We start from the raw sequence: 20,342 nt of genomic DNA, 5'->3' as shown, positions 1-20,342 counted from the left end.
AAGATCACCTTTTTTCACATTTTCTGAGAGAAAGTGTTCACCTGGGGTCAGATTCTTACCAGTTTTCACAAATATTCAGGGTTTTTTTTGTGTGTGAAAGCTACAGTGTTGACATATGGTGTCCTGCAGACCGAGCTGTTTAATAATGCAAACTCATGAATTTATGTGTGCAACTTTGCCAAAAAATCAATCGGCATGCAAATTCCCCAGACTAATCTCAGGTCATGCGGCCTTTCATGCCGTCCCTTATCTTTTATTGTCATGCGCTGACAATCAAGTGCGTGCATTGTACGGCCCGAAAGAGGACGGTCGCCGCGCGTGTTGACCCACCAGAAGGGCCTATCGGCGCCATACCTCGGTGTCTAATCTCTCCCATTCCCAACTGTGGCCTAAGGCTATGTGCGGGTCCTCACTTAATCCACCACCCCAACCCCACTCGAGTCCCACCTATTCCACTGGGGATTTGGCAAAACTGTTACATGTCAGCGCCGTGCGCAACGCCGCTTTTTCACGCCGTCTTTCAGCAAAAAGGGGATTAATGGCTCCACCATTATGTACGATGAGGATGAATAACAAACAGCCGTCTGTTTATCCTGCGAGGAAATGGGTGTCCTTTTTTTGCTCTTTTATCCAACTGTCTTTGAGCGTTGTCTGAAATCAGCGTGTTAATTTACCATCTGATGCTTTTACTCGACACTATTACGATTTCAATATGCATATGCATGACCTACTGGTTAAAATACATGCACCAATTTGCATAAATGTGTACACTGCAAAAAGTCAGTGTTGAAAAACAAGAAAAAAAAATACAAAAATGAGGGGTATTTTATTTGAACTAAGCAAAATTATCTGCCAATAGAACAAGAAAATTTGGCTTGTCAAGACTTTCCAAAACAAGTAAAATTAGCTAACCTCAATGAACCCAAAAATACCTTAAAATAAGTATATTCTCACTAATAACAAGTGCACTTTTCTTGGTGGAAAAAAAAAGAGACCTTTTTGCTCAATATGTTGAAAAATATTCTTAAATGAAGTAAATGCTAGTGCCATTATCTTGACATAATGATATGCGCTCGGCGTCATGATTTTTTAAATAAATTATTACTTTAAAAAAGTAGTTTTATACTTGTGAGTGTTGATGACACAGCTTTGCAACAGTTGATATTCTAGTTTCAAGCATGTTTTACTCAATATAGGTCATCAAATCTCAGCAACAAGCTGTAATATCTTACTGAGGTCATTTAGGACCAAAACACTTAAAACAAGTAAAACACTCTAACATAAAATCTGCTTAGTGAGGAGAATTATCTTATCAGACAGAAAATAAGCAAATATCACCCTTATTTGAGATATTTCATCTTACTTAGAATTCAGTTTTTGCAGTGTACATACTTTTTACAAAATCATTTTAAGAAATGAATACAGATTTTTTTTTTTTTTAATCCATCCATGCATTTTCTTTTTTTTAGGAAACAAAATGCACGGTCAAATTAGGTGTAAAATATTCTAAATTAAGCAAAGTGTTGTGAAAATTAATCTGATTGCATATTTAATAAAGTATTAATTGAAACTACCTTGGACAATGTAAACATAGCATGTGTTGCCTGTTCCTTCTTCCTGAAATTAGAGGTTATCATAAAATATGATTATTTAAATTAAGCTGTTACTCCTATAGTGCAACTATATTTTAGGTTTATTCTTATTTCTAACTAAGTTAATAATGAATACTAATAATATGTATGTCTCTTTAATAAACTGTCAATAAAATTCAAGTGCAAATGAAAATACAGCTTCACCGCTTTAGTCGTAATTTTTGCACTTGAGAAATGTTTTTGATTTTTTTTAAACATTTAACATTTATTAGCACATTTTAAATTGGTATAGGCATCAATTACCAGGTATGTATTAATTCAGATTCAGAACCTCTATCCATCCATCCATCCATTTTCTACCACTTGGACTCATAACAGAGAATTAATTTTTTGTTTTTTTTACATACAGTTACATTCTAACTAAGTTAATAACGAATAATAAAATTATGTATGTCTCTTTAATAAACTGTCAATATAATTTAAGTGCAAATGAAAATACAGCTTCACCGCTTTAGTCGTAATTTTTGCACTTGAGAAAATTTTCGGACTTTAGCTCCAGACTTCCTCGGTTTGTTTGAGATTGTCATTACTGCCACAAGTGGTGGAAAGGTGTAGTGCAACTGGCTATTGCTGCGACCAATACGGACCACAGCTGAGAAAGACTACTGCTATTTGGCATCTAGGAATTGCAACTGCATGCAAAGTCTGCTATATAAAACAGTTTAGTACTTGCAAATTAGACCGAAAAGTGTAAGAGAACAAGATAATTGGACAACACAGTTCAATGTTGAATGTTTAATATAAAAATGTGATTTTTTTTTAAACATTTAACATTTATTAGCACATTTTAAATTGGTATAGGCATCAATTACCAGGTATGTATTAATTCAGATTCAGAACCTCCATCCATCCATCCATTTTCTACCACTTGGACTCATAACAGAGAATTAATTTTTTGTTTTTTTTACATACAGTTACATTCTAACTAAGTTAATAACGAATAATAAAATTATGTATGTCTCTTTAATAAACTGTCAATATAATTTAAGTGCAAATGAAAATACAGCTTCACCGCTTTAGTCGTAATTTTTGCACTTGAGAAAATTTTCGGACTTTAGCTCCAGACTTCCTCGGTTTGTTTGAGATTGTCATTACTGCCACAAGTGGTGGAAAGGTGTAGTGCAACCGGCTATTGCTGCGACCAATACGGACCACAGCTGAGAAAGACTACTGCCATTTGGCATCTAGGAATTGCAACTGCATGCAAAGTCTGCTATATAAAACAGTTTAGTACTTGCAAATGAGACCAAAAAGTGCAAGAAAACAAGATAATTGGACAACAAAGGTCAATGTTGAATGTTTAATATAAAAATGTGATTTTTTTTTTAACATTTAACATTTATTAGCACATTTTAAATTGGTATAGGCATCAATTACCAGATATGTATCAATTCAGATTCAGAACCTCCATCCATCCATCCATTTTTTACCACTTGAACTCATAACAGAGAATTAATTTTTTGTTTTTTTACATACAGTTACATTCTAACTAAGTTAATAATGAATACTAAAATTATGTATGTCTCTTTAATAAACTGTCAATAAAATTTAAGTGCAAATGAAAATACAGCTTCACCGCTTTAGTCGTAATTTTTGCACTTGAGAAACATTTTTCGGACTTTAGCTCCAGACTTCTTCTGCTTGGTTGAGATTGTCATCACTGCCACAAGTGGTGAAAAAGTGTAGTGCAACCGGCTAAAGCTGCGACCCATAACGGACCACAGCTGAGAAAGAGGTGTTTTTTGCCGGCCCTATAGGGGGCGCACCTGGCCCATATATGGGGGCATCCGGGGATTGCAATTGCATGCAAAGTCTGCAATATAAAACAGTACAGAACTTGAAAATGAGACCGAAAAGTGGAAGAAAACAAGATAATTGGACAACACAGGTCAATGTTGAAAATAAAAAATGTTTTTTTTTTTTAACATTTAACATTTATTAGCACATTTTAAATTAGTACAGGCATCAATTACCAGGTATGTAGGAACATATATGACCAAAAAAACAAAATCCTTCCCGCCGCCACGACTGCCAAGGCGGACTGTATAAGCGGCCGGGATGGAGCATAAATGAAACATGAAACAGTGTGTGCGATAAAACTGGTAGATAATCATCTTTTCATTAAAACTTTCATCCCGAGTGACTTAAATATTCAAGAGGGCAATTACGGCGCTTTGTGCATGGCGTTCCCTCGCACTCTCATGGCTGTATCCTTAACCGGGGCAGTCAGGGTGTGTGGCTGCGGGGCTGGAGGAGGCGGCAGCATCATTAAGAAGCGGTCCAGCCACGGGATGGAGGGGGCGGGGGGTTGACCCTTTGCGACCTCGGCCGTCCAAAAAAGTGTGAGGAGAGAGAGGGAGACGTTGCAGGTGCAGCAACGCGTGGATGGAAGGGAAAAGAGCTGAGACAAGTATAGATTTTGCAGGCAGATATAGTGCCACAAATAGGGTGCATGATTCTGGCGTGCGTGTGCGTGTGTAGCCCACAGGCTATTCCTGTGTGAGCTGCAGATAAAGGGGGGAAAAGGGGGGAGAGGAAGTACAATGGGGGGTGTGGAGGAGGAAGTTAGTTGGTTGGGTGATGAGAAAGAGAGTAGAGCGCTTCCTCTGTGCTTTCAAAGCCTCACACACACACACACACACATTTTTGTATTTCGGACCTTCTTGAGACCTCAGAATAATGCCTACCTCTTTAGGACTACCCTTTCTAGATACATAAAGATTTGTATTCACAACATTAATAATATATACAAACTATGCAAATATAAAAAAGCTTGTTGTGAAAAATGAGTTGGAGTTTCACAAGAAAAAGGTCACAATTTAAAGAAACCAACTTAGAATTTTGGCAGTGTTATAATAAAAGTCGTCATTTTACTCCACGCAAGTCCAAATTTTACAAGAAAAACTGAACATTTGTGCAATGTTATGATAAAAGTTGGAATTGTACTCGATAACAGTCGCAATTTTAGAAGAAAAGCTCAAAATGTTGTAAATTTTATGAAAAGAGCCGTAATTTTACTCGAAAAAAGTCACCATTTTGTAAGAAAACTGTCAAATGTTTTGCAATGTTATAATAATCTATATTTCACTCTGCAAAATTATGACAAAAGTCGTGATTTTACTCAAAAAAATGTCACTGTTTTACAAGAACAACAAAACAATTGGCAAAATTGTGATAAAAGTCAGAATTTTATATGACAAATGTCACCATTTTACTTTTAAAAAGTAATAATTTGAGAAATTGTTGCCAATTTTATAAGAAAAAAGTTGACACATTGTGAGAAAAAGACTGCTTTTAGTTAATTTATTATTATTATTATTTTTGTAATTGTTTTTTAATCTTCATTATTTACTTCAAGTTATTACAGTATGTCTTTATATACATATTTATTTATTTTTTAAATGTATTTTTTCAATTTCTTACACACACTTGTTGTTACATAGAGGGGGAACACTTCAAATTTTTACACACACTTGTTATTTCGTATGTTGACCAGAGGGGGAGCACTTTTAAAACCGACACAGTTAATTTGAAAAATCCCTCCTTTTTGGGACCACCCTCATTTTGATAGATTTCACCACCAGTGGTGCAATTGAGACATTCTCTATTAGATGCAATGGTTTTCTGTATTGGGACCAGGATTTATGTCATCACTTGTTCACCGGACCTCATATGGAAGGTACTTTTCCTTGTTGATGTCTCAAGAAGGGTAGAAATACAAGAACACACACACACACACACACACACACACACCCACACACAAATATTTTAAAAAGTTGTTGTGAAAAATTTGTTGGAATTTCACGAGAAAAAGGTCACAATTTCACCAGAAAAACTTAGAACTTTGGCAGTATTATAATAGAAGTCGCCATTTTACTCAAGGCAAGTCAAAATTTTACAAGAAAAACTGAACATGTGTGCAATATTATGATAAAAGTTGGAATTGTACTCAATAGCAGTTGCAATTTTAGAAGAAAAGCTCGAAATGTTGGCAATTTTATGAAAAGAGTCGTAATTTTACTCGACCAAAGTCACCAAGAAAACTGTAAAATGTTGGCAATGTTATAATAACAATCTGAATTTCACTCGGCAAAATTACGACACAAGTCATCATTTTACTCAAAAAAATGTCACTGTTTTACAAGAACAACAAAACAATTGGCAATATTGTGATAAAGGTCAGAATTTTATATGACAAATGTCACCATTTTGCATTTAAAAAGTAATCATTTTACGAGAGAATATTTTAGTAATATTACAGAAACATAAAGAATGTGAGAAATTGCTCCCAATTTTATAAGAAAAAAGTCGACACATTGTGAGAAAAAGACTGCTTTTAGTTCTTTTTTTTTTTTTTTGTGGAATTTTTTGTTTGTAATTGGTTTTTAATCTTCATTATTTACTTCAAGTTAATACAGTATGTCTTTATATACATATTTATTTATTTTTTTAAAAACTTTTTTGCCAAAAGGGGCGCATTTCAATTTACTACACACACTTGTTAATAAATACATTGTAACTAAGTTAATAACAAATACTAATAATATGTATGTCTTCTAAAACTCCTTTGCACCTGTCAATGTTTACTTTTGTATGCATATTAAATCAACAAAAAATCATGACTTTGGAGCAATGTTCACGGACTCTAGTATTTGGCTCTCTATTAGATGCAATGGTTTTCCATATTGGGACCATGATTTTGGTCCTAACTTGTTCACCGCTTCTCATATGGAAGGTACTTTTCCTTGTTGATGTCTCAAGAAGAGGAGAAATACAAGAACACACACACACACACACACACACACACACACACACACACACACACACACACACACACACACACACACACACACACACATTCTTGTATTTCTTACCTTCTTGAGATCTCCGAAAAACGCCTACATCCTTAGGACCACCCTTTCTAGATATATAAAGATTTGTATTTACAACATTAATAATATATACATAATACTATTTAAATATAAAAAAGTTAAGCTTTTAGTTAAATTTTTTTGTTGAATTTTTGCACTTTTACAACAAATTTGCACCTGTCAATGTTTACTTTTGTATTCACATGAAATCAACAAAAAAATCCTGACTTTGGAACAATGTTCACGGACTCTAGTATTTGGCTCTCTATTAGATGCAATGGTTTTCCGTATTGGGACCATGATTTTGGTCCTAACTTGTTCACCGCTACTCATATGGATGGCACTTAGTCTCAAGAAGTGTGGAAGTACAAGAACACACACACACTTACACACACACATATTCTTGTATTTCTTACCTTCTTGAGACCGCGGAAAAATGACCACCCTTTCTAGATATTTAAAGATTTGTATTTACAACATTAATAATATATACATACTATGTACATATAAAACAGGTAAGCTTTCAGTTACATTTTTTTGTTGAATTTTTTGCACTTTTAAAACTCCTTTGCACCTGTCAATGTTTACTTTTGTATGCACAATAAATCAACAAAAAATCCTGACTTTGGAGCAATGTTCACGGACTCCAGTATTTGGCTCTCTATTAGATGCAATGGTTTTCCGTATTGGGACCATGATTTTGGTCCTGACTTGTTCACCGCTACTCATTTGGATGGTGCTTTTCCTTGTTGATGTCTCAAGAAGAGGTAAAATACAAGAACACACACACACACACACTCTCTCCCATGAAAACCAGCGTCTTGGCAGGGTAATTAAGAATGGCCTCTAAACACAGGAGTGTGGCAGCCACGCTCCAGATGAAAGTAAATGATTAAAATAATTACAGGCTGCGAGATGACGAGCCCGAGCGCGGGCTGGCCGCCGGACATTTGTCGGTAATTAGATAATTAATCTGAATGCAAATGATGAGCCCTAACGAAGCAGTCAAGCTGAACCGGCGACAACTGCCGTGAGTGAAACGGGAAGGGGGAAAGGCAGGGAGGGGGGAGAAGGAGACGGATGGAAAGAGGAAAAACACGTCTATATTGAGAGATAAGTCAATAAAAAAACAGTATGGTTGACGGCACATGGGTTGTTAAAAAATATAAGAAGAAGGCCTCGGTCTGGCAAGATACAGACACCACGTGCACGACACCTGAGGAGATGCGCCTTTTTAACAGCAAACTGTGGATTTAGTCGCCGGCTTGCAGAAACGCGCTCACTATTTCTCACGCTTGCGAAGGCTGTCAGCGTTCATACCTGCTGTCAGCTGACGAGACAGGATGCCGCGTCACGGGAGGAGCGCCTCCATGCGTTCTCATGACTTCATAATGCTAATTGTGATATTAAACTGCAATTATGGGAACTCCCTTTGACAGCACTTGCACAATAAACGTATGTACGGAGGGATCATAAATGGAGGATTGACACGCTCCCCTCTCACAAAGTATATCAGCGGCGTGTATAACCAGTACGCTTTTTTTTCAAATTAATTATATATATATATATATATATATATATATATATATATATATATATATATATATATATATATATATATATATATATATATATATATATACATATATATATATATATATATATATATATATATATATATATATATATATATATATATATATATATATATATATATATATATATATATATATATATATATATATATATATATATATATATATATTCTTTAGGTCAGAAAAAAACACAGAGGCCATTTCATCCCTACAAGCCTGTTTTGCAGGTTTCCCTGCTCTTCAAGGGATTTTCCCAGAAGAAAATATGAAACAGGCTTGTAGGGATGAAATAGCCTCTGTGTTTTTTCCTGACCTAACGTATATTCTGCTCTACCCCGATATTGAGCACTGTATAACAGATAAACCACAGAAACCTCGACTACATATCTTACAGTGTAGTGTTTAATAATCAGTACAATAATGCATTGTGCCCATTTGTGTATGCTGACATGTGCTTATTAACATTTCAATAAAACTATTGTGTTTTATTGACATTTCAATAAAATCCCCTGACGAGCAGAGAAACTTGCAAAACAGGCTTGTAGGGATGATATGATATAACCTCTTGTGTTTTTTCCTGACCTAACGTAAATATATATATATATATATATATATATATATATATATATATATATATATATATATATATATATATATATATATATATCGGTATAGTTCGGTTGGTAAGGTGGCCGTGCCAGCAACTTGAGGGTTCCAGGTTCGATCCCCGCTTCCGCCATCCTAGTCACTGCCGTTGTGTCCATGGGCAAGGCACTTTACCCACATGCTCCCAGTGTCACCCACACTGGTTTAAATGTAACTTAGATATTAGGTTTCACTATGTAAAGCGCTTTGAGTCACTAGAGAAAAGCGCTATATAAATATAATTCACTTCACTTCACATATATAGTAAATGTGTATTTATACTGTATATAAAGTACAGGCCAAAAGTTTGGACACACCTCCTCCTCATTCAATGTGTTTTCTTTATTTCCATGACTATTTACATTGTAGATTGTCACTGAAGGCATCAAAACTATGAATGAACACATGTGGAGTTATGTACTTAACAAAATAAGGTGAAATAACTGAAATCATGTTTTATATTCTAGTTTCATCAAAATAGCCACCTTTTGCTCTGATTACTTTTTCGCACATTCTTGGCTTTCTCTCGATGAGCTTCAAGCACACCTGTGAAGTGAAAACCATTTCACCTCTTGAAGACTGTATATATATATATATATATATATATATATATATATATATATATATATATATATATATATATATATATATATATATATATATATATATATATATATATATATATATATATATATATATATATATATATATATATATATATATATATATATATATATATATATATATATGTATATATATATATACATATATATATATATATATATATATATATATATATATATATATATATATATATATATATATATATATATATATATATATATTTATATACAGTTTCCAACAGGACAATGACCCCAAACACACGTCAAAAGTGGTAAAGGAATGGCTAAATCAGGCTAGAATGAAGGTTTTAGAATGGCCTTCCCAAAGACAATGCTGAAGAAACAAGTCCATGTCAGAAAACCAACACATTTAGCTGAACTGCACCAATTTTGTCAAGAGGAGTGGTCAACAATTCAAGCAGAAGCTTGTGGAAGGCTACCAAAAGTGCCTTATTGCAGTGAAACTTGCCAAGGGACATGTAAGCAAATATTAACATTGCTGTATGTATACTTTTGACCCAGCACATTTGCTCACATTTTCAGTAGACCCATAATAAATTCATAAAAGAACCAAACTTCATGAATGTTTTTTGTGACCAACAAGTATGTGCTCCAATCACTCTATCACAAAAAAATAAGAGTTGGAGAAAGTATTCGAAACTTAAAACAGCCATGACATTATGTTCTTTACAAGTGTATGTAAACTTTTGATCGCGACTGTATATATATATATATATATATATATATATATATATATATATATATATATATATATATATATATATATATATATATATATATATATATATAATTATTTTATTTATTTTTTTACATGCGTTTTTTAAATTTTTTTATTTATTTTAGCCAGCAGGCTAAAAGCCAGGCTTTTGTCCAGCATAACTCTTAAGGTGTCGGGGAGTGAGGTCAGGGCCCCGTTTTGCATGAATAGGCGCATGTAAAATGTCAATTAATGAATGTCAGGGCAGTTCTAATTTGACTGAAAGAGCTATTTCTAGCCACAGCACGGTGGAACAGGGGTTAGTGCACGTTCCTTACAATACGAAGGTCCTGGGTTTGGTTCCCGAGCATTCAGAACTTCTGCAGGCCATGGGAAGGGCAAAAGTAAGTTGACTCATTCATTTTTCTGTATAATAAAATCTCAACTCAGTCCTGTTACTTATGTTGCGTTTTTGATGTTATTTGCTTAGTTCTACAGTACATTTTTTTGTCAAATGTGCTTCATGTAAACATTCTGTGACAATATTTAATGTATTTAATCATTCTACGGCTACACTAAAAACTAATTCCTGTTACTTTCAGTCCTGTTACCTCTTCTGAAAAATGTGAAATGGTCCATATGAAGTTACATCATTCAGATTCTTTGTAGGCCATGGGAAAACCAAAAAGTAAGTTCACTCATTTATTTTTCTGTACTTGTATCTCAAACTCTCATCTCAATCCTGTTACTTACATTGTTTTTGATGTTGTTTGTTTGTTTCCACAAAACATTTTGTGTTGAATCACTGGGATGTGCTTGGTGTCAACATGATATTAGCATAAGTTAACGCTTGTGGCTATATTCCTTCTTTTTTTATTTTACGCTAAAAACTCACACCTGTTACTTTCAGTCCTGTTAGCCCCTGTGTGAAACTGTGGAATAACTGTAATATGCTCAGTGTCAACATGCTATTATGTCATGTGGCTATATTTCATGTATTTTTTTCATTCTACGCTAAAAACTCACTCCTGTTACTTTAAATCCTGTTACCCCCTGTGGAAAATGTAGAGTAATCTACAGGAAGTTGCATCATTCAGAACTTCTGCAGGCCATGGGAAGGACAAAAGTAAGTTCACTCGTTTATATTTCTGTATATTAAAATCTCAACTCAGTCCTGTTACTTATGTTGCGGGTTTTTTTTTATTATGTTATTTGTTATTTTGTACGGTAAATTTTTTGTCAAATAGGCTTAATGTAAACATTCTGTTAGCACAAATGCCATGTGACAATATTTCATGTATTTGATCATTCTACGGCCACACTAAAAACTCACTCCTGTTACTATCAGTTCTGTTGCCTCCTCTGAAAAATGTGAAACGGTCCATATGAAGTTACATCTGTAGGCCATGGGAAGACCAAAAAGTAAGTTCACTCATTTATTTTTCTCTACTTGTTTACTCAAACTCTCATCTCAATCCTGTTACTTGCATTGTTTTTGATGTTGTTTGTTGGTTTCTACAACACATTTTGTGTTGAATCACTGTGATGTGCTTGGTGTCAACATGATATTAGCATGAATAATGCATGTGGCTATATTTCATTTATTATTATTTTTAATGCTAAAAACTCACACCTGTTACTCTCAGTCCTGTTACCCCCTCTGAAAATGTGGAATTACTGTAATGTGCTTAGGGTCAACATGCTGTTATCATAAATGACATGTGGCAATAATTTATACATTTACTAATTCTACGCTAAAAAACTCACTCACTGTTACTTTCAGTCCTGTTACTCCCACAGAAGCCTATTGGCTTGTCAAGCTAAAAGCATTGTGACTGAAAAACAATGAGGCGTGCACATAAGACACCTAGCCGCTCGTTTAAAAAGGCAGATGTTGACAGATCGCGTCTCTCCGCGTTAGAGCAAATTACACAACGCCTCCGTTCAGACGTTTAAAAGCCTCGAGAGGCCATGTTTTACCTGCTCGCCCCTCGTTAAATGCAGACTGATGGCTCACTGACATAATCACCGGAGACCATTGCAGCGAGATGGAATGTGCTCCATTTGTCTAACAAGTCTCAGCTGGACATGCTATAATTTAGACACAAGGGATTGATTTGATCTATACTATAGTAAACATATTTTCCATATGAAATAACCATGATTCAAATAATCTATGCTGGCGTGTATGTTTAAATTATGCATAAACTGCTGTTAATTTAAATTAGATGAGGCAATTCCTGAAGGAATTGTGTGTGAATGCTCCAATGCTGAAGTTGAACTGAAACGCTGACAGAATGTAGTATGGATGTAAGAATAGTTTGAATGTTGGAATGGTTTGAATGTTAAAGAGTGTGAATTTCCAGGAAAAACGGAATTTGGTTTGGAAGTTGGGAAAGTGTTAGTTGGATGAGTGGAATGTGTTGATGTTGGAATGGTTTGAATAGGTTGAAAAATGTGGGAATTGTGGAAGTTTAAAAAATGGACGATTCATTTTGAATGGGGAAAATGTCCCTGGAAACTGGGAATTCTTAGAAATCTGGGAATTGTAAAAAAAAATTTAAGTAGAGCACGCAATTTTGGAGTTGGAACGGTTTGAATCAGATGAAAAATGTGGGAATTGTGGAACTTTGAAGAATGTCCCATTCATTTCAATGGGAATTTCCAAAAAATTTGGGAATTTTGGGAAAAGCGGTAATTTTGGGGAAAATGTTAATGTTCTGAATGAGTTGAAATGGTTGGTGTTGAAATTTTTCAAATCGATCGAGAAATTTTGAAGTAGTAACATGAGAAATGGTATTACGGAATTCCTGGAATTTGGTGAAAACCGGGAATTTTTCCAGTTCAAAAAACAACTTTGTGTTTTTTCCTGATTAAGAGGAATGTTTTAACATTGGAACAGTTGAAGTGGGTTGAAAAATGTGGAAGGAGTAGTCGCCAGAAAAAAGGGTGGAAATAGGGCTTTGGAAAACCAGGAATTCTGGAAAATACGGGAATTTTTTTGAGCTTGGAAAAAGGGAAGTTTGAATTTCCAGGATGGTGGAATGTGTTGAAGGTGGAATGGTTTGAATAGGTTGAAAAATGTGGGAATTGTGGAAGTTTAAAAAATGGACAATTCATTTCGAAGGCGGAAAATGTCCCTGAAAACTGGGAATTCTTAGAAATCCGGGATTTTTTTTCAAATTGTTGAAGTAGAGCACGCAATTTTGAACAGACTGAATATTTTGGAGTTGGAACGGTTTGAATCAGATGAAAAATAAGGGAATTGTGGAACTTGGAAGAATGTCCCATTAATTTCAATGGGAATTTCCCCAAAATTTGGGAATTTCAGGAAAAGCGGGAATTTTTGGGAAAATGTTAAAATACTTTAATGGTCTGAATGAGTCGGTTGAGAAATGTTGAAGAAGTAACATGTTGAATTGAGAAATGGTATTACGGAATTCCTGGAATTTGGGGAAAATCTGTAATTTTTCCAGTTTAAAAAATTATTTTGTGTTTTGTCCTGATTAAGAGTAATGTTTTGACAGTAAAACGGTTGAAGTGGGTTGAAAAATGTGGGAGGAGTAGTTGCCACAATAAAGTTTGGAAATAGGGCTTTGGAAAACCAGGAATTCTGGAAAATCCTGGAATTTTGGGGATGAAAATGTTCCTGAAAACTGGGAATTCTTATAAATCTGGGAATTTTTAAAAATTGTTGAAGTAGAGCACACAATTTTGAACAGGCTGAATATTTCGGAGTGGGAAAAGTTGGAATCAGATGAAAAATAAGGGAGTTGTGGAACTTTGAAGAATATCCCATTAATTAAAATGGAAATTTCCCAAAAAACTGTGAATTTCGGGAAAAGCTGCAATTTTTGAAAAATTTTAAAAGACTTGAATGGTCTGAATGAGTTGAAATGGTTGGTGTTGAAGTGGTTTGAAAAAATGTGGGAGGAGTAGTCGCCAGAAAAGAGGTTGGAAATAGGGCTTTGAAAAACTAGGAATACTGGAAAATCCTGGAATTTTTTGGAACTTGGAAAAAGGGTAGTTTGAATTTCCAGGATGGTGGAATATGTGGAAGGTGGAATGGTTTGAATCGGTTGAAAAATTTGGAAATTTTAAAAAATGGCCAATTTATTTTGAATGGGAAAAATGTCCCTGAAAACTGGGAATTCTTAGAAATCCGGGAATTGTTTTAAATTGTTGAAGGGGACCACACAATTTTGAACAGGCTGAATATTATGGAGTTGGAATGGTTTGAATCAGATGAAAAATGTTGGACTTTGAACTTTGAAACTTTGAAGAATGTCCCATTGATTTAAATGGGAATATCCAAAAAATGTGGGAATTTCGGGAAAACGGGAATTTTTGGGAAAATGTTAAAATACTTGAATGGTCTTAATTGTTGGTGTTGAAATGTTTCAAATCGGTCGAGAAATGTTTAAGTAGTAACGTGTTGAATTAAGAAATGGAATTATAGATTTCCTGGAATTTTGGGAATACCAAAAATGTTTCCAGTTCAAAAAACAACCTTGTTTTTTGTCCTGATTAAGAGGAATGTTTGGACAGTGGAACGGTTGAAGTGGGTTGAAAAATGTGTGAGGAGTAGTCGTCAGAAAAAAGGGTGGAAATAGGGCTTTGGAAAACCAGGAATTCTGGAAAATCCTGGAATTTTTTTGAACTTGGAAAAATGATGGTTTGAATTTTCAGGATGGTGGAATGTGTTGAAGGTAGAATGGTTTGAATAGGTTGAAAAATTTGGAAATAGTGGAAATTTGAAAAATGGCCAATTCATTTTAAATGGGAAAAATGTCCCGGAAAACCTGGAATTCTGAGAAATTTGGGAATTCTTTGAATTTGTCAATGGAAATTCCACGATTCCCGAATAGGCTGAACAGTTTGAAGTTGGAGCGATTGCAATCAGGTGAAAAAGAGGAAATTGTAGAACTTTGAAGACAAGAACTAAAACACATGAAAACAGCAAAAAAACTCCAAATAAATCAGGGGGTGATGTGACAGGTGGTGACAGTACACCTACTTTGAGACAAGAGCTACAGTGATGCATGCTTGGTTATGGTTTGAATTTATATCCAACAATTGCGAGAACGACTTTTTACAGTCAATATCAGCTGCTGAGATTCATTTTTTTTTAATGTTTTCTGCTAGTGGTGTGCCTCTGGATTTTTTCAATGAAAAAATGTTCCTTGGCTCAAAAAAGGTTGAAAAACACTGACTTAATTTATGCAGAAGAGGACCACGTGTTCCATTATTCTGATGGTACAATGAATAATGACTTCAAACATGATCCTACCAATTTATTATATATAGTATTTTACAGTTATTATGCAACAAGTGAGTGTGAAGACAATAAATTCAACATGGGGACTCCATCCATCCATTTTATACCGCTTGTCCCTTTCGGTGCCGCGGGGGGTGCTGGAGACTATCTCCACTTTATTTTAACGTGAGTCATTATGACAGGACCTGGAGAGACTAGGGTTTTTTGAGGTGGTACTTAGTGAAAAAAGTTTGTTAACCACTGTTCTAGATATATGCCGAGGGCCAAATAAACCCCACTTCCGGTGCAAAAATGGCTCCCGGGCTGCACTTTGTACACTTTATTTATGCAGAAGAGGACCACGTGTTTTATTATTCTCATGATACAATGAATAATGCCTTCAAACTTTATCATACCAATATTCTACATATAGTATTTCAGTTATTATGCAACAAGTGAGTGTGAAGACAATAAATTCAACATGGGGACTCCATCCATCCATTTTCTACCGCTTGTCCCTTTCGGGGGTGCTGGAGACTATCTCCACTTTATTTTAACGTGAGTCATTATGACAGGACCTGTAGAGACTAGGGTTTTTTGAGGTGGTACTTAGCGAAAAAACCACTGCTCTAGATATACTGTATGCAGAGGGCCCAAAAAACCCACTTCCGGGGCAAAAATGGCTCCCTGGGCTGCACTTTGTACACTTAATTTATGCATTGTTCTGATGACTTTGTTAAATATAATACAGCAATAATCTTATATAAAGCATTTAACAAATTAATGCCGCCTAATCTACAACTTTTTTTTATAAGACGAGTGCAGGCTCATAACTTGAGAGGCTTTGGATATTTCTCATTGCCGAGAGCTCAAACCACTCATAAACGTTTTTGTGTGTCTGTATGCGGAGTAAAACTATGGAACAAACTGGACTTACAACTCAAGCAATGCCAAACTATTAATCGATTTAAACTATTATACAAACATGGGGTCTGGTTCAAAAATAGAGATGAGGGTCTTTAATTTGACCTGCTGTTGTACTCTGTCTGAAACATGTGCTCAATGTTTCCTTACCATTATTGCTGTGTTGTCTATTACCTTTGTTGCTATGTTGTCTACTACCATTGTTGGTGTATTCATTCTTCCTACATAGTTGATACAAATTATTGTTACCTGTGGTAATGCCACCATGATACAACATTTGTATTATAATCCTTGAACAAAGTAAGAGTGAAACTCAATGTATTAATCACTGAATGGATGAACTGGGGGTGGGATTAAATAAATTATCTTCTTCCCACTCCCTTTCAGGCAAAACTGGGCCATCATGTTTACATTACCTTTTGCATTATCCATCCATCCATTTTCTACCGCTTGTCCCTTTTGGGGTCGCTGGGGCCTATCTCAGCTGCATTCGGACGGAGGCCAGGGTACACCCTGGACAAGTCGCCATCTCATCACAGGGCCAACACAGATAGACAACATTCACACGCTAGGGCCAATTTAGTGTTGCCAATCAACCTATCCCCAGGTGCATGTTTTTAGCGGTGGGAGGAAGCCGGAGTCACGGGGAGAACATGCAAACTCCACACAGAATGATCCCGAGCCCGGGATTGAACTCAGGACCTTTGTATTGTGAGGCACAAGCACTAACCCCTGTGCCACCTTATATTAATTTCTATTATTACGTGTTGTCTACCTTGTAGTTTTTTTTATGTCATTGCCTTAAATAAATGAATGAAAATGAAAAAAAAATTATACAATGAATAATGACTTCAAACATTATCCTACCAATTTATTATATACAGTTATTATGTAACAAGTGAGTTTGAAGACAATAAATTCAACATTATGACTAAAAGTGAAAAACATTATTTCAGCAAAAAATGTCCAAATGTCAACATCTATTTAGATCTAATCAGCTTGACATAACATATTATGGCATTGACTCACTTATATTACAACAATGGCCAGTCCTAATAACAGGAAACAGCAGGGGAATATTTAAACATAGAAATGAAATTAAAAAACAAAACGTTTTAAAATAACGTCCAGTGTTCCTCAGTCTCAGTCTGTATTTACTCCACCACCAGCTCAAACTCCTCCGCCTTCTCAAACTCGGCGTTCATCTGGTCAGCGAGCGTGTCCAGCTCCTTTACATCCATCTTCTTCATCTTCCTCCGGTTCCTCTTCTGCTTGACCAAAGCCACCCCGGGGATGTTGGCGTCCGGCTCGGCCAAATCGGGATCGCGGTCCTCGGCGTCCATCATAGACGAGTATGAGCTGCTGGAGACCTCCAGGCCTAATATGGTTCGCCCGACACTTCGTCCCACTTCCGGCGTCTGCATCTTATCAAAGCCGAAAAGAGTTTCCCGGGAATTGGGGCTGTTGAAGGACTTGCCGCTCAGCCGGGAGTAGGAGCGGCGTACTTTCTGCGACCACACCGCGTCTTCTGGAGCCTCCTGGGGCCGAGGCCGGGCGGGTGGCGATGCCGGAGGGAGGATCGGTGACGGCATGGCGGCCTGCTTCTTTGCCCCAGAGGGCCGCTTGCAGACCGGGGCAAGAACCGGTGTGTTTTCTTTGTCTTGCTCGGACGCGGCCGTGGTTTTCCTTGCTACTATTTTCCTGACGGTGATCGAACGCTTAACAGCGACGCTCCCGGGCGCCATGTTGCTGTTAGTATTTACCAAAGGAGAAGTCAACCGCGGGGAGCGTCTTTGCTGAAAAGAGCCATTCAAGCAAACGGCGTCCGTCGTTTTTTTCTGGCTGGGAGGTGTTCGTCCCTTCATACCGCCTTCCAGTCGTTTAAAATGTTTGTAAAATGTGAATAAAAACGCTTATTATTACGTCCAGTCCACAGTATCCTTGACACACGTCAGAGAAAGGCCGCTCAAATTGCCCGCCCGAGTCGCACAGGAAATGCGTTGCGCCGTTTCCGGTGACGTGTTAATCAGGTGCCGACGACTTGCAACTTTTGCTTCTTTTAGAACTCTACGTTAAAACACTCTCTACCTCTAACAACCAAAAAGCTGTGAAAACGATGATGCTGTGCTCCAAATTTAAGTTATTTACTGAGATTTTTGAATTTACAACCCCCTGGCGCTGTTTTGTACTTTTTTTGTACTTACTTTGATTATTATTTTCAACTGTTTGTAAATGTTGAAATTTATTTATTTATTTCAGGCAATAACATAAAAAAGTACAAAGTTGACAACACATAATAATATTAATTAATATAGTCCAAAAGGTAATGTATAGTATGTAATGCATGATTGTCCAGTTTTGCCTGAAAGGGAGTGGGAAGAAGATAATTTATTTAATCCCACCCCCAGTTCTCCATTCAGTGATTATTCACCTGAGTTTCACTCTTACTTTGTTCAAGGATTATAACACATATGTTGTATCATAGTGGCATGAAATAAAGGTTTACATAAAAAAAAAACTTTTGCTTCTTTTCCCAAATTCAAGTTATTTACTGAGATTGAGTGAGCCTATGGCTTTGCATTTTGTTTATTATATATATATATATATTGCATTCTATTTGAGTTACTTTGAATTTACAACCCCCTGGCGCTGTTTTTGTACTGTTTTGTACTTTTTTTGTACTTACTTTGGTATTATTTTCAACTGTTTGTAAATGTTGAATTTGTAAATAAAGGTTTATATATATATATATATATATATATATATATATATATATATATATATATATATATATATATATATATATATATATATATATATATATATATATATATATATATATAAACTTTGCTTCTTTTCCCAAATTTAAGGTATTTACTGAAATTGAGTGAGCCTATGACTTTGCACTTTGTTTGTTTATATATATATATATATATATATATATATATATATATATATATATATATATATATATATATATATATATATATATATATATATATATATATTGCATTCTATTTTAGTTACTTTAAATTTACAACCCCCTGGTGCTGTTTTAGACTGTTTTTGTACTGTTTTGTACTTTTTTTGTACTTACTTTGATTATTATTTTCAACTGTTTGTAAATGTTGAAATTTATAAATAAAGGTTTAGATAAAAGAAATAAAAAAATAGTTTGCTTCTTTTCCCAAATTTAAGTTATTTACTGAAATTGAGAGAGCCTATGGCTTTGCACTTTGTGTGTTGTATATATATATATATATATATATATATATATATATATATATATATATATATATATATATATATATATATATATATATATATATATATATATATTGCGTTCTATTTTAGTTACTTTAAATTTACAACCCCCTGGCGCTGTTTTGTACTGTTTTCCCAAATTTAAGTTATTTACTGAAATTGAGAGAGCCTATATGGCTTTGCACTTTGTTTGTTGTATATATATATATATATATATATATATATATATATATATATATATATATATATATATATATATATATATATATATATATATATATATATATATATATATATATATATATATATATATATATATATATATATATATATATATATATATATATATATATATATATATATATATTGCGTTCTATTTTAGTTACTTTAAATTTACAACCCCCTGGCGCTGTTTTGTACTGTTTTCCCAAATTTAAGTTATTTACTGAAATTGAGAGAGCCTATATGGCTTTGCACTTTGTTTGTTGTATATATATATATATATATATATATATATATATATATATATATATATATATATATATATATATATATATATATATATATATATATATATGCATTCTATTTTAGTTACTTTAAATTTACAACCCCCTGGCGCTGTTTTGTACTGTTTTTGTACTTACTTTGATTATTATTTCTCAACTGTGTGTAAATGTTGACATTTATAAATAAAGGTTTATAAAATTCAAAAAAATAAAACTTTTGCTTCTTTTTTTTTTTAGTTTCACTCATGCAAAATGAAACATTTATGAAAATACATTTTATTTTTATT

General features: G+C 34.6%; 1 protein-coding gene across 1 annotated transcript; it reads right to left on the bottom strand.

The window, feature by feature from the left end:
- Positions 1-17,141: 17,141 nt before the first annotated feature.
- On the bottom strand, positions 17,142-18,319 carry cdca5 (cell division cycle associated 5). The gene has a single exon (XM_062028856.1). It carries the CDS (start codon positions 18,148-18,150, stop codon positions 17,440-17,442), a length of 711 nt encoding a protein of 236 aa, XP_061884840.1. The 5' UTR covers positions 18,151-18,319; the 3' UTR covers positions 17,142-17,439.
- Positions 18,320-20,342: the final 2,023 nt, after the last annotated feature.

This window comes from Entelurus aequoreus, linkage group LG20, assembly GCF_033978785.1.
Source record: "Entelurus aequoreus isolate RoL-2023_Sb linkage group LG20, RoL_Eaeq_v1.1, whole genome shotgun sequence".
Taxonomy (NCBI): domain Eukaryota; kingdom Metazoa; phylum Chordata; class Actinopteri; order Syngnathiformes; family Syngnathidae; genus Entelurus; species Entelurus aequoreus.
Note: the sequence above shows the minus strand (reverse complement) of the source record. Positions and strands in the feature narration are given on the sequence as shown.

What these genes read in the sequence shown, in the direction of transcription:
- cdca5 (XM_062028856.1), bottom strand. Translation starts at nt 18,150, where the DNA reads ATGAAGGGACGAACACCTCCCAGCCAGAAAAAAACGACGGACGCCGTT.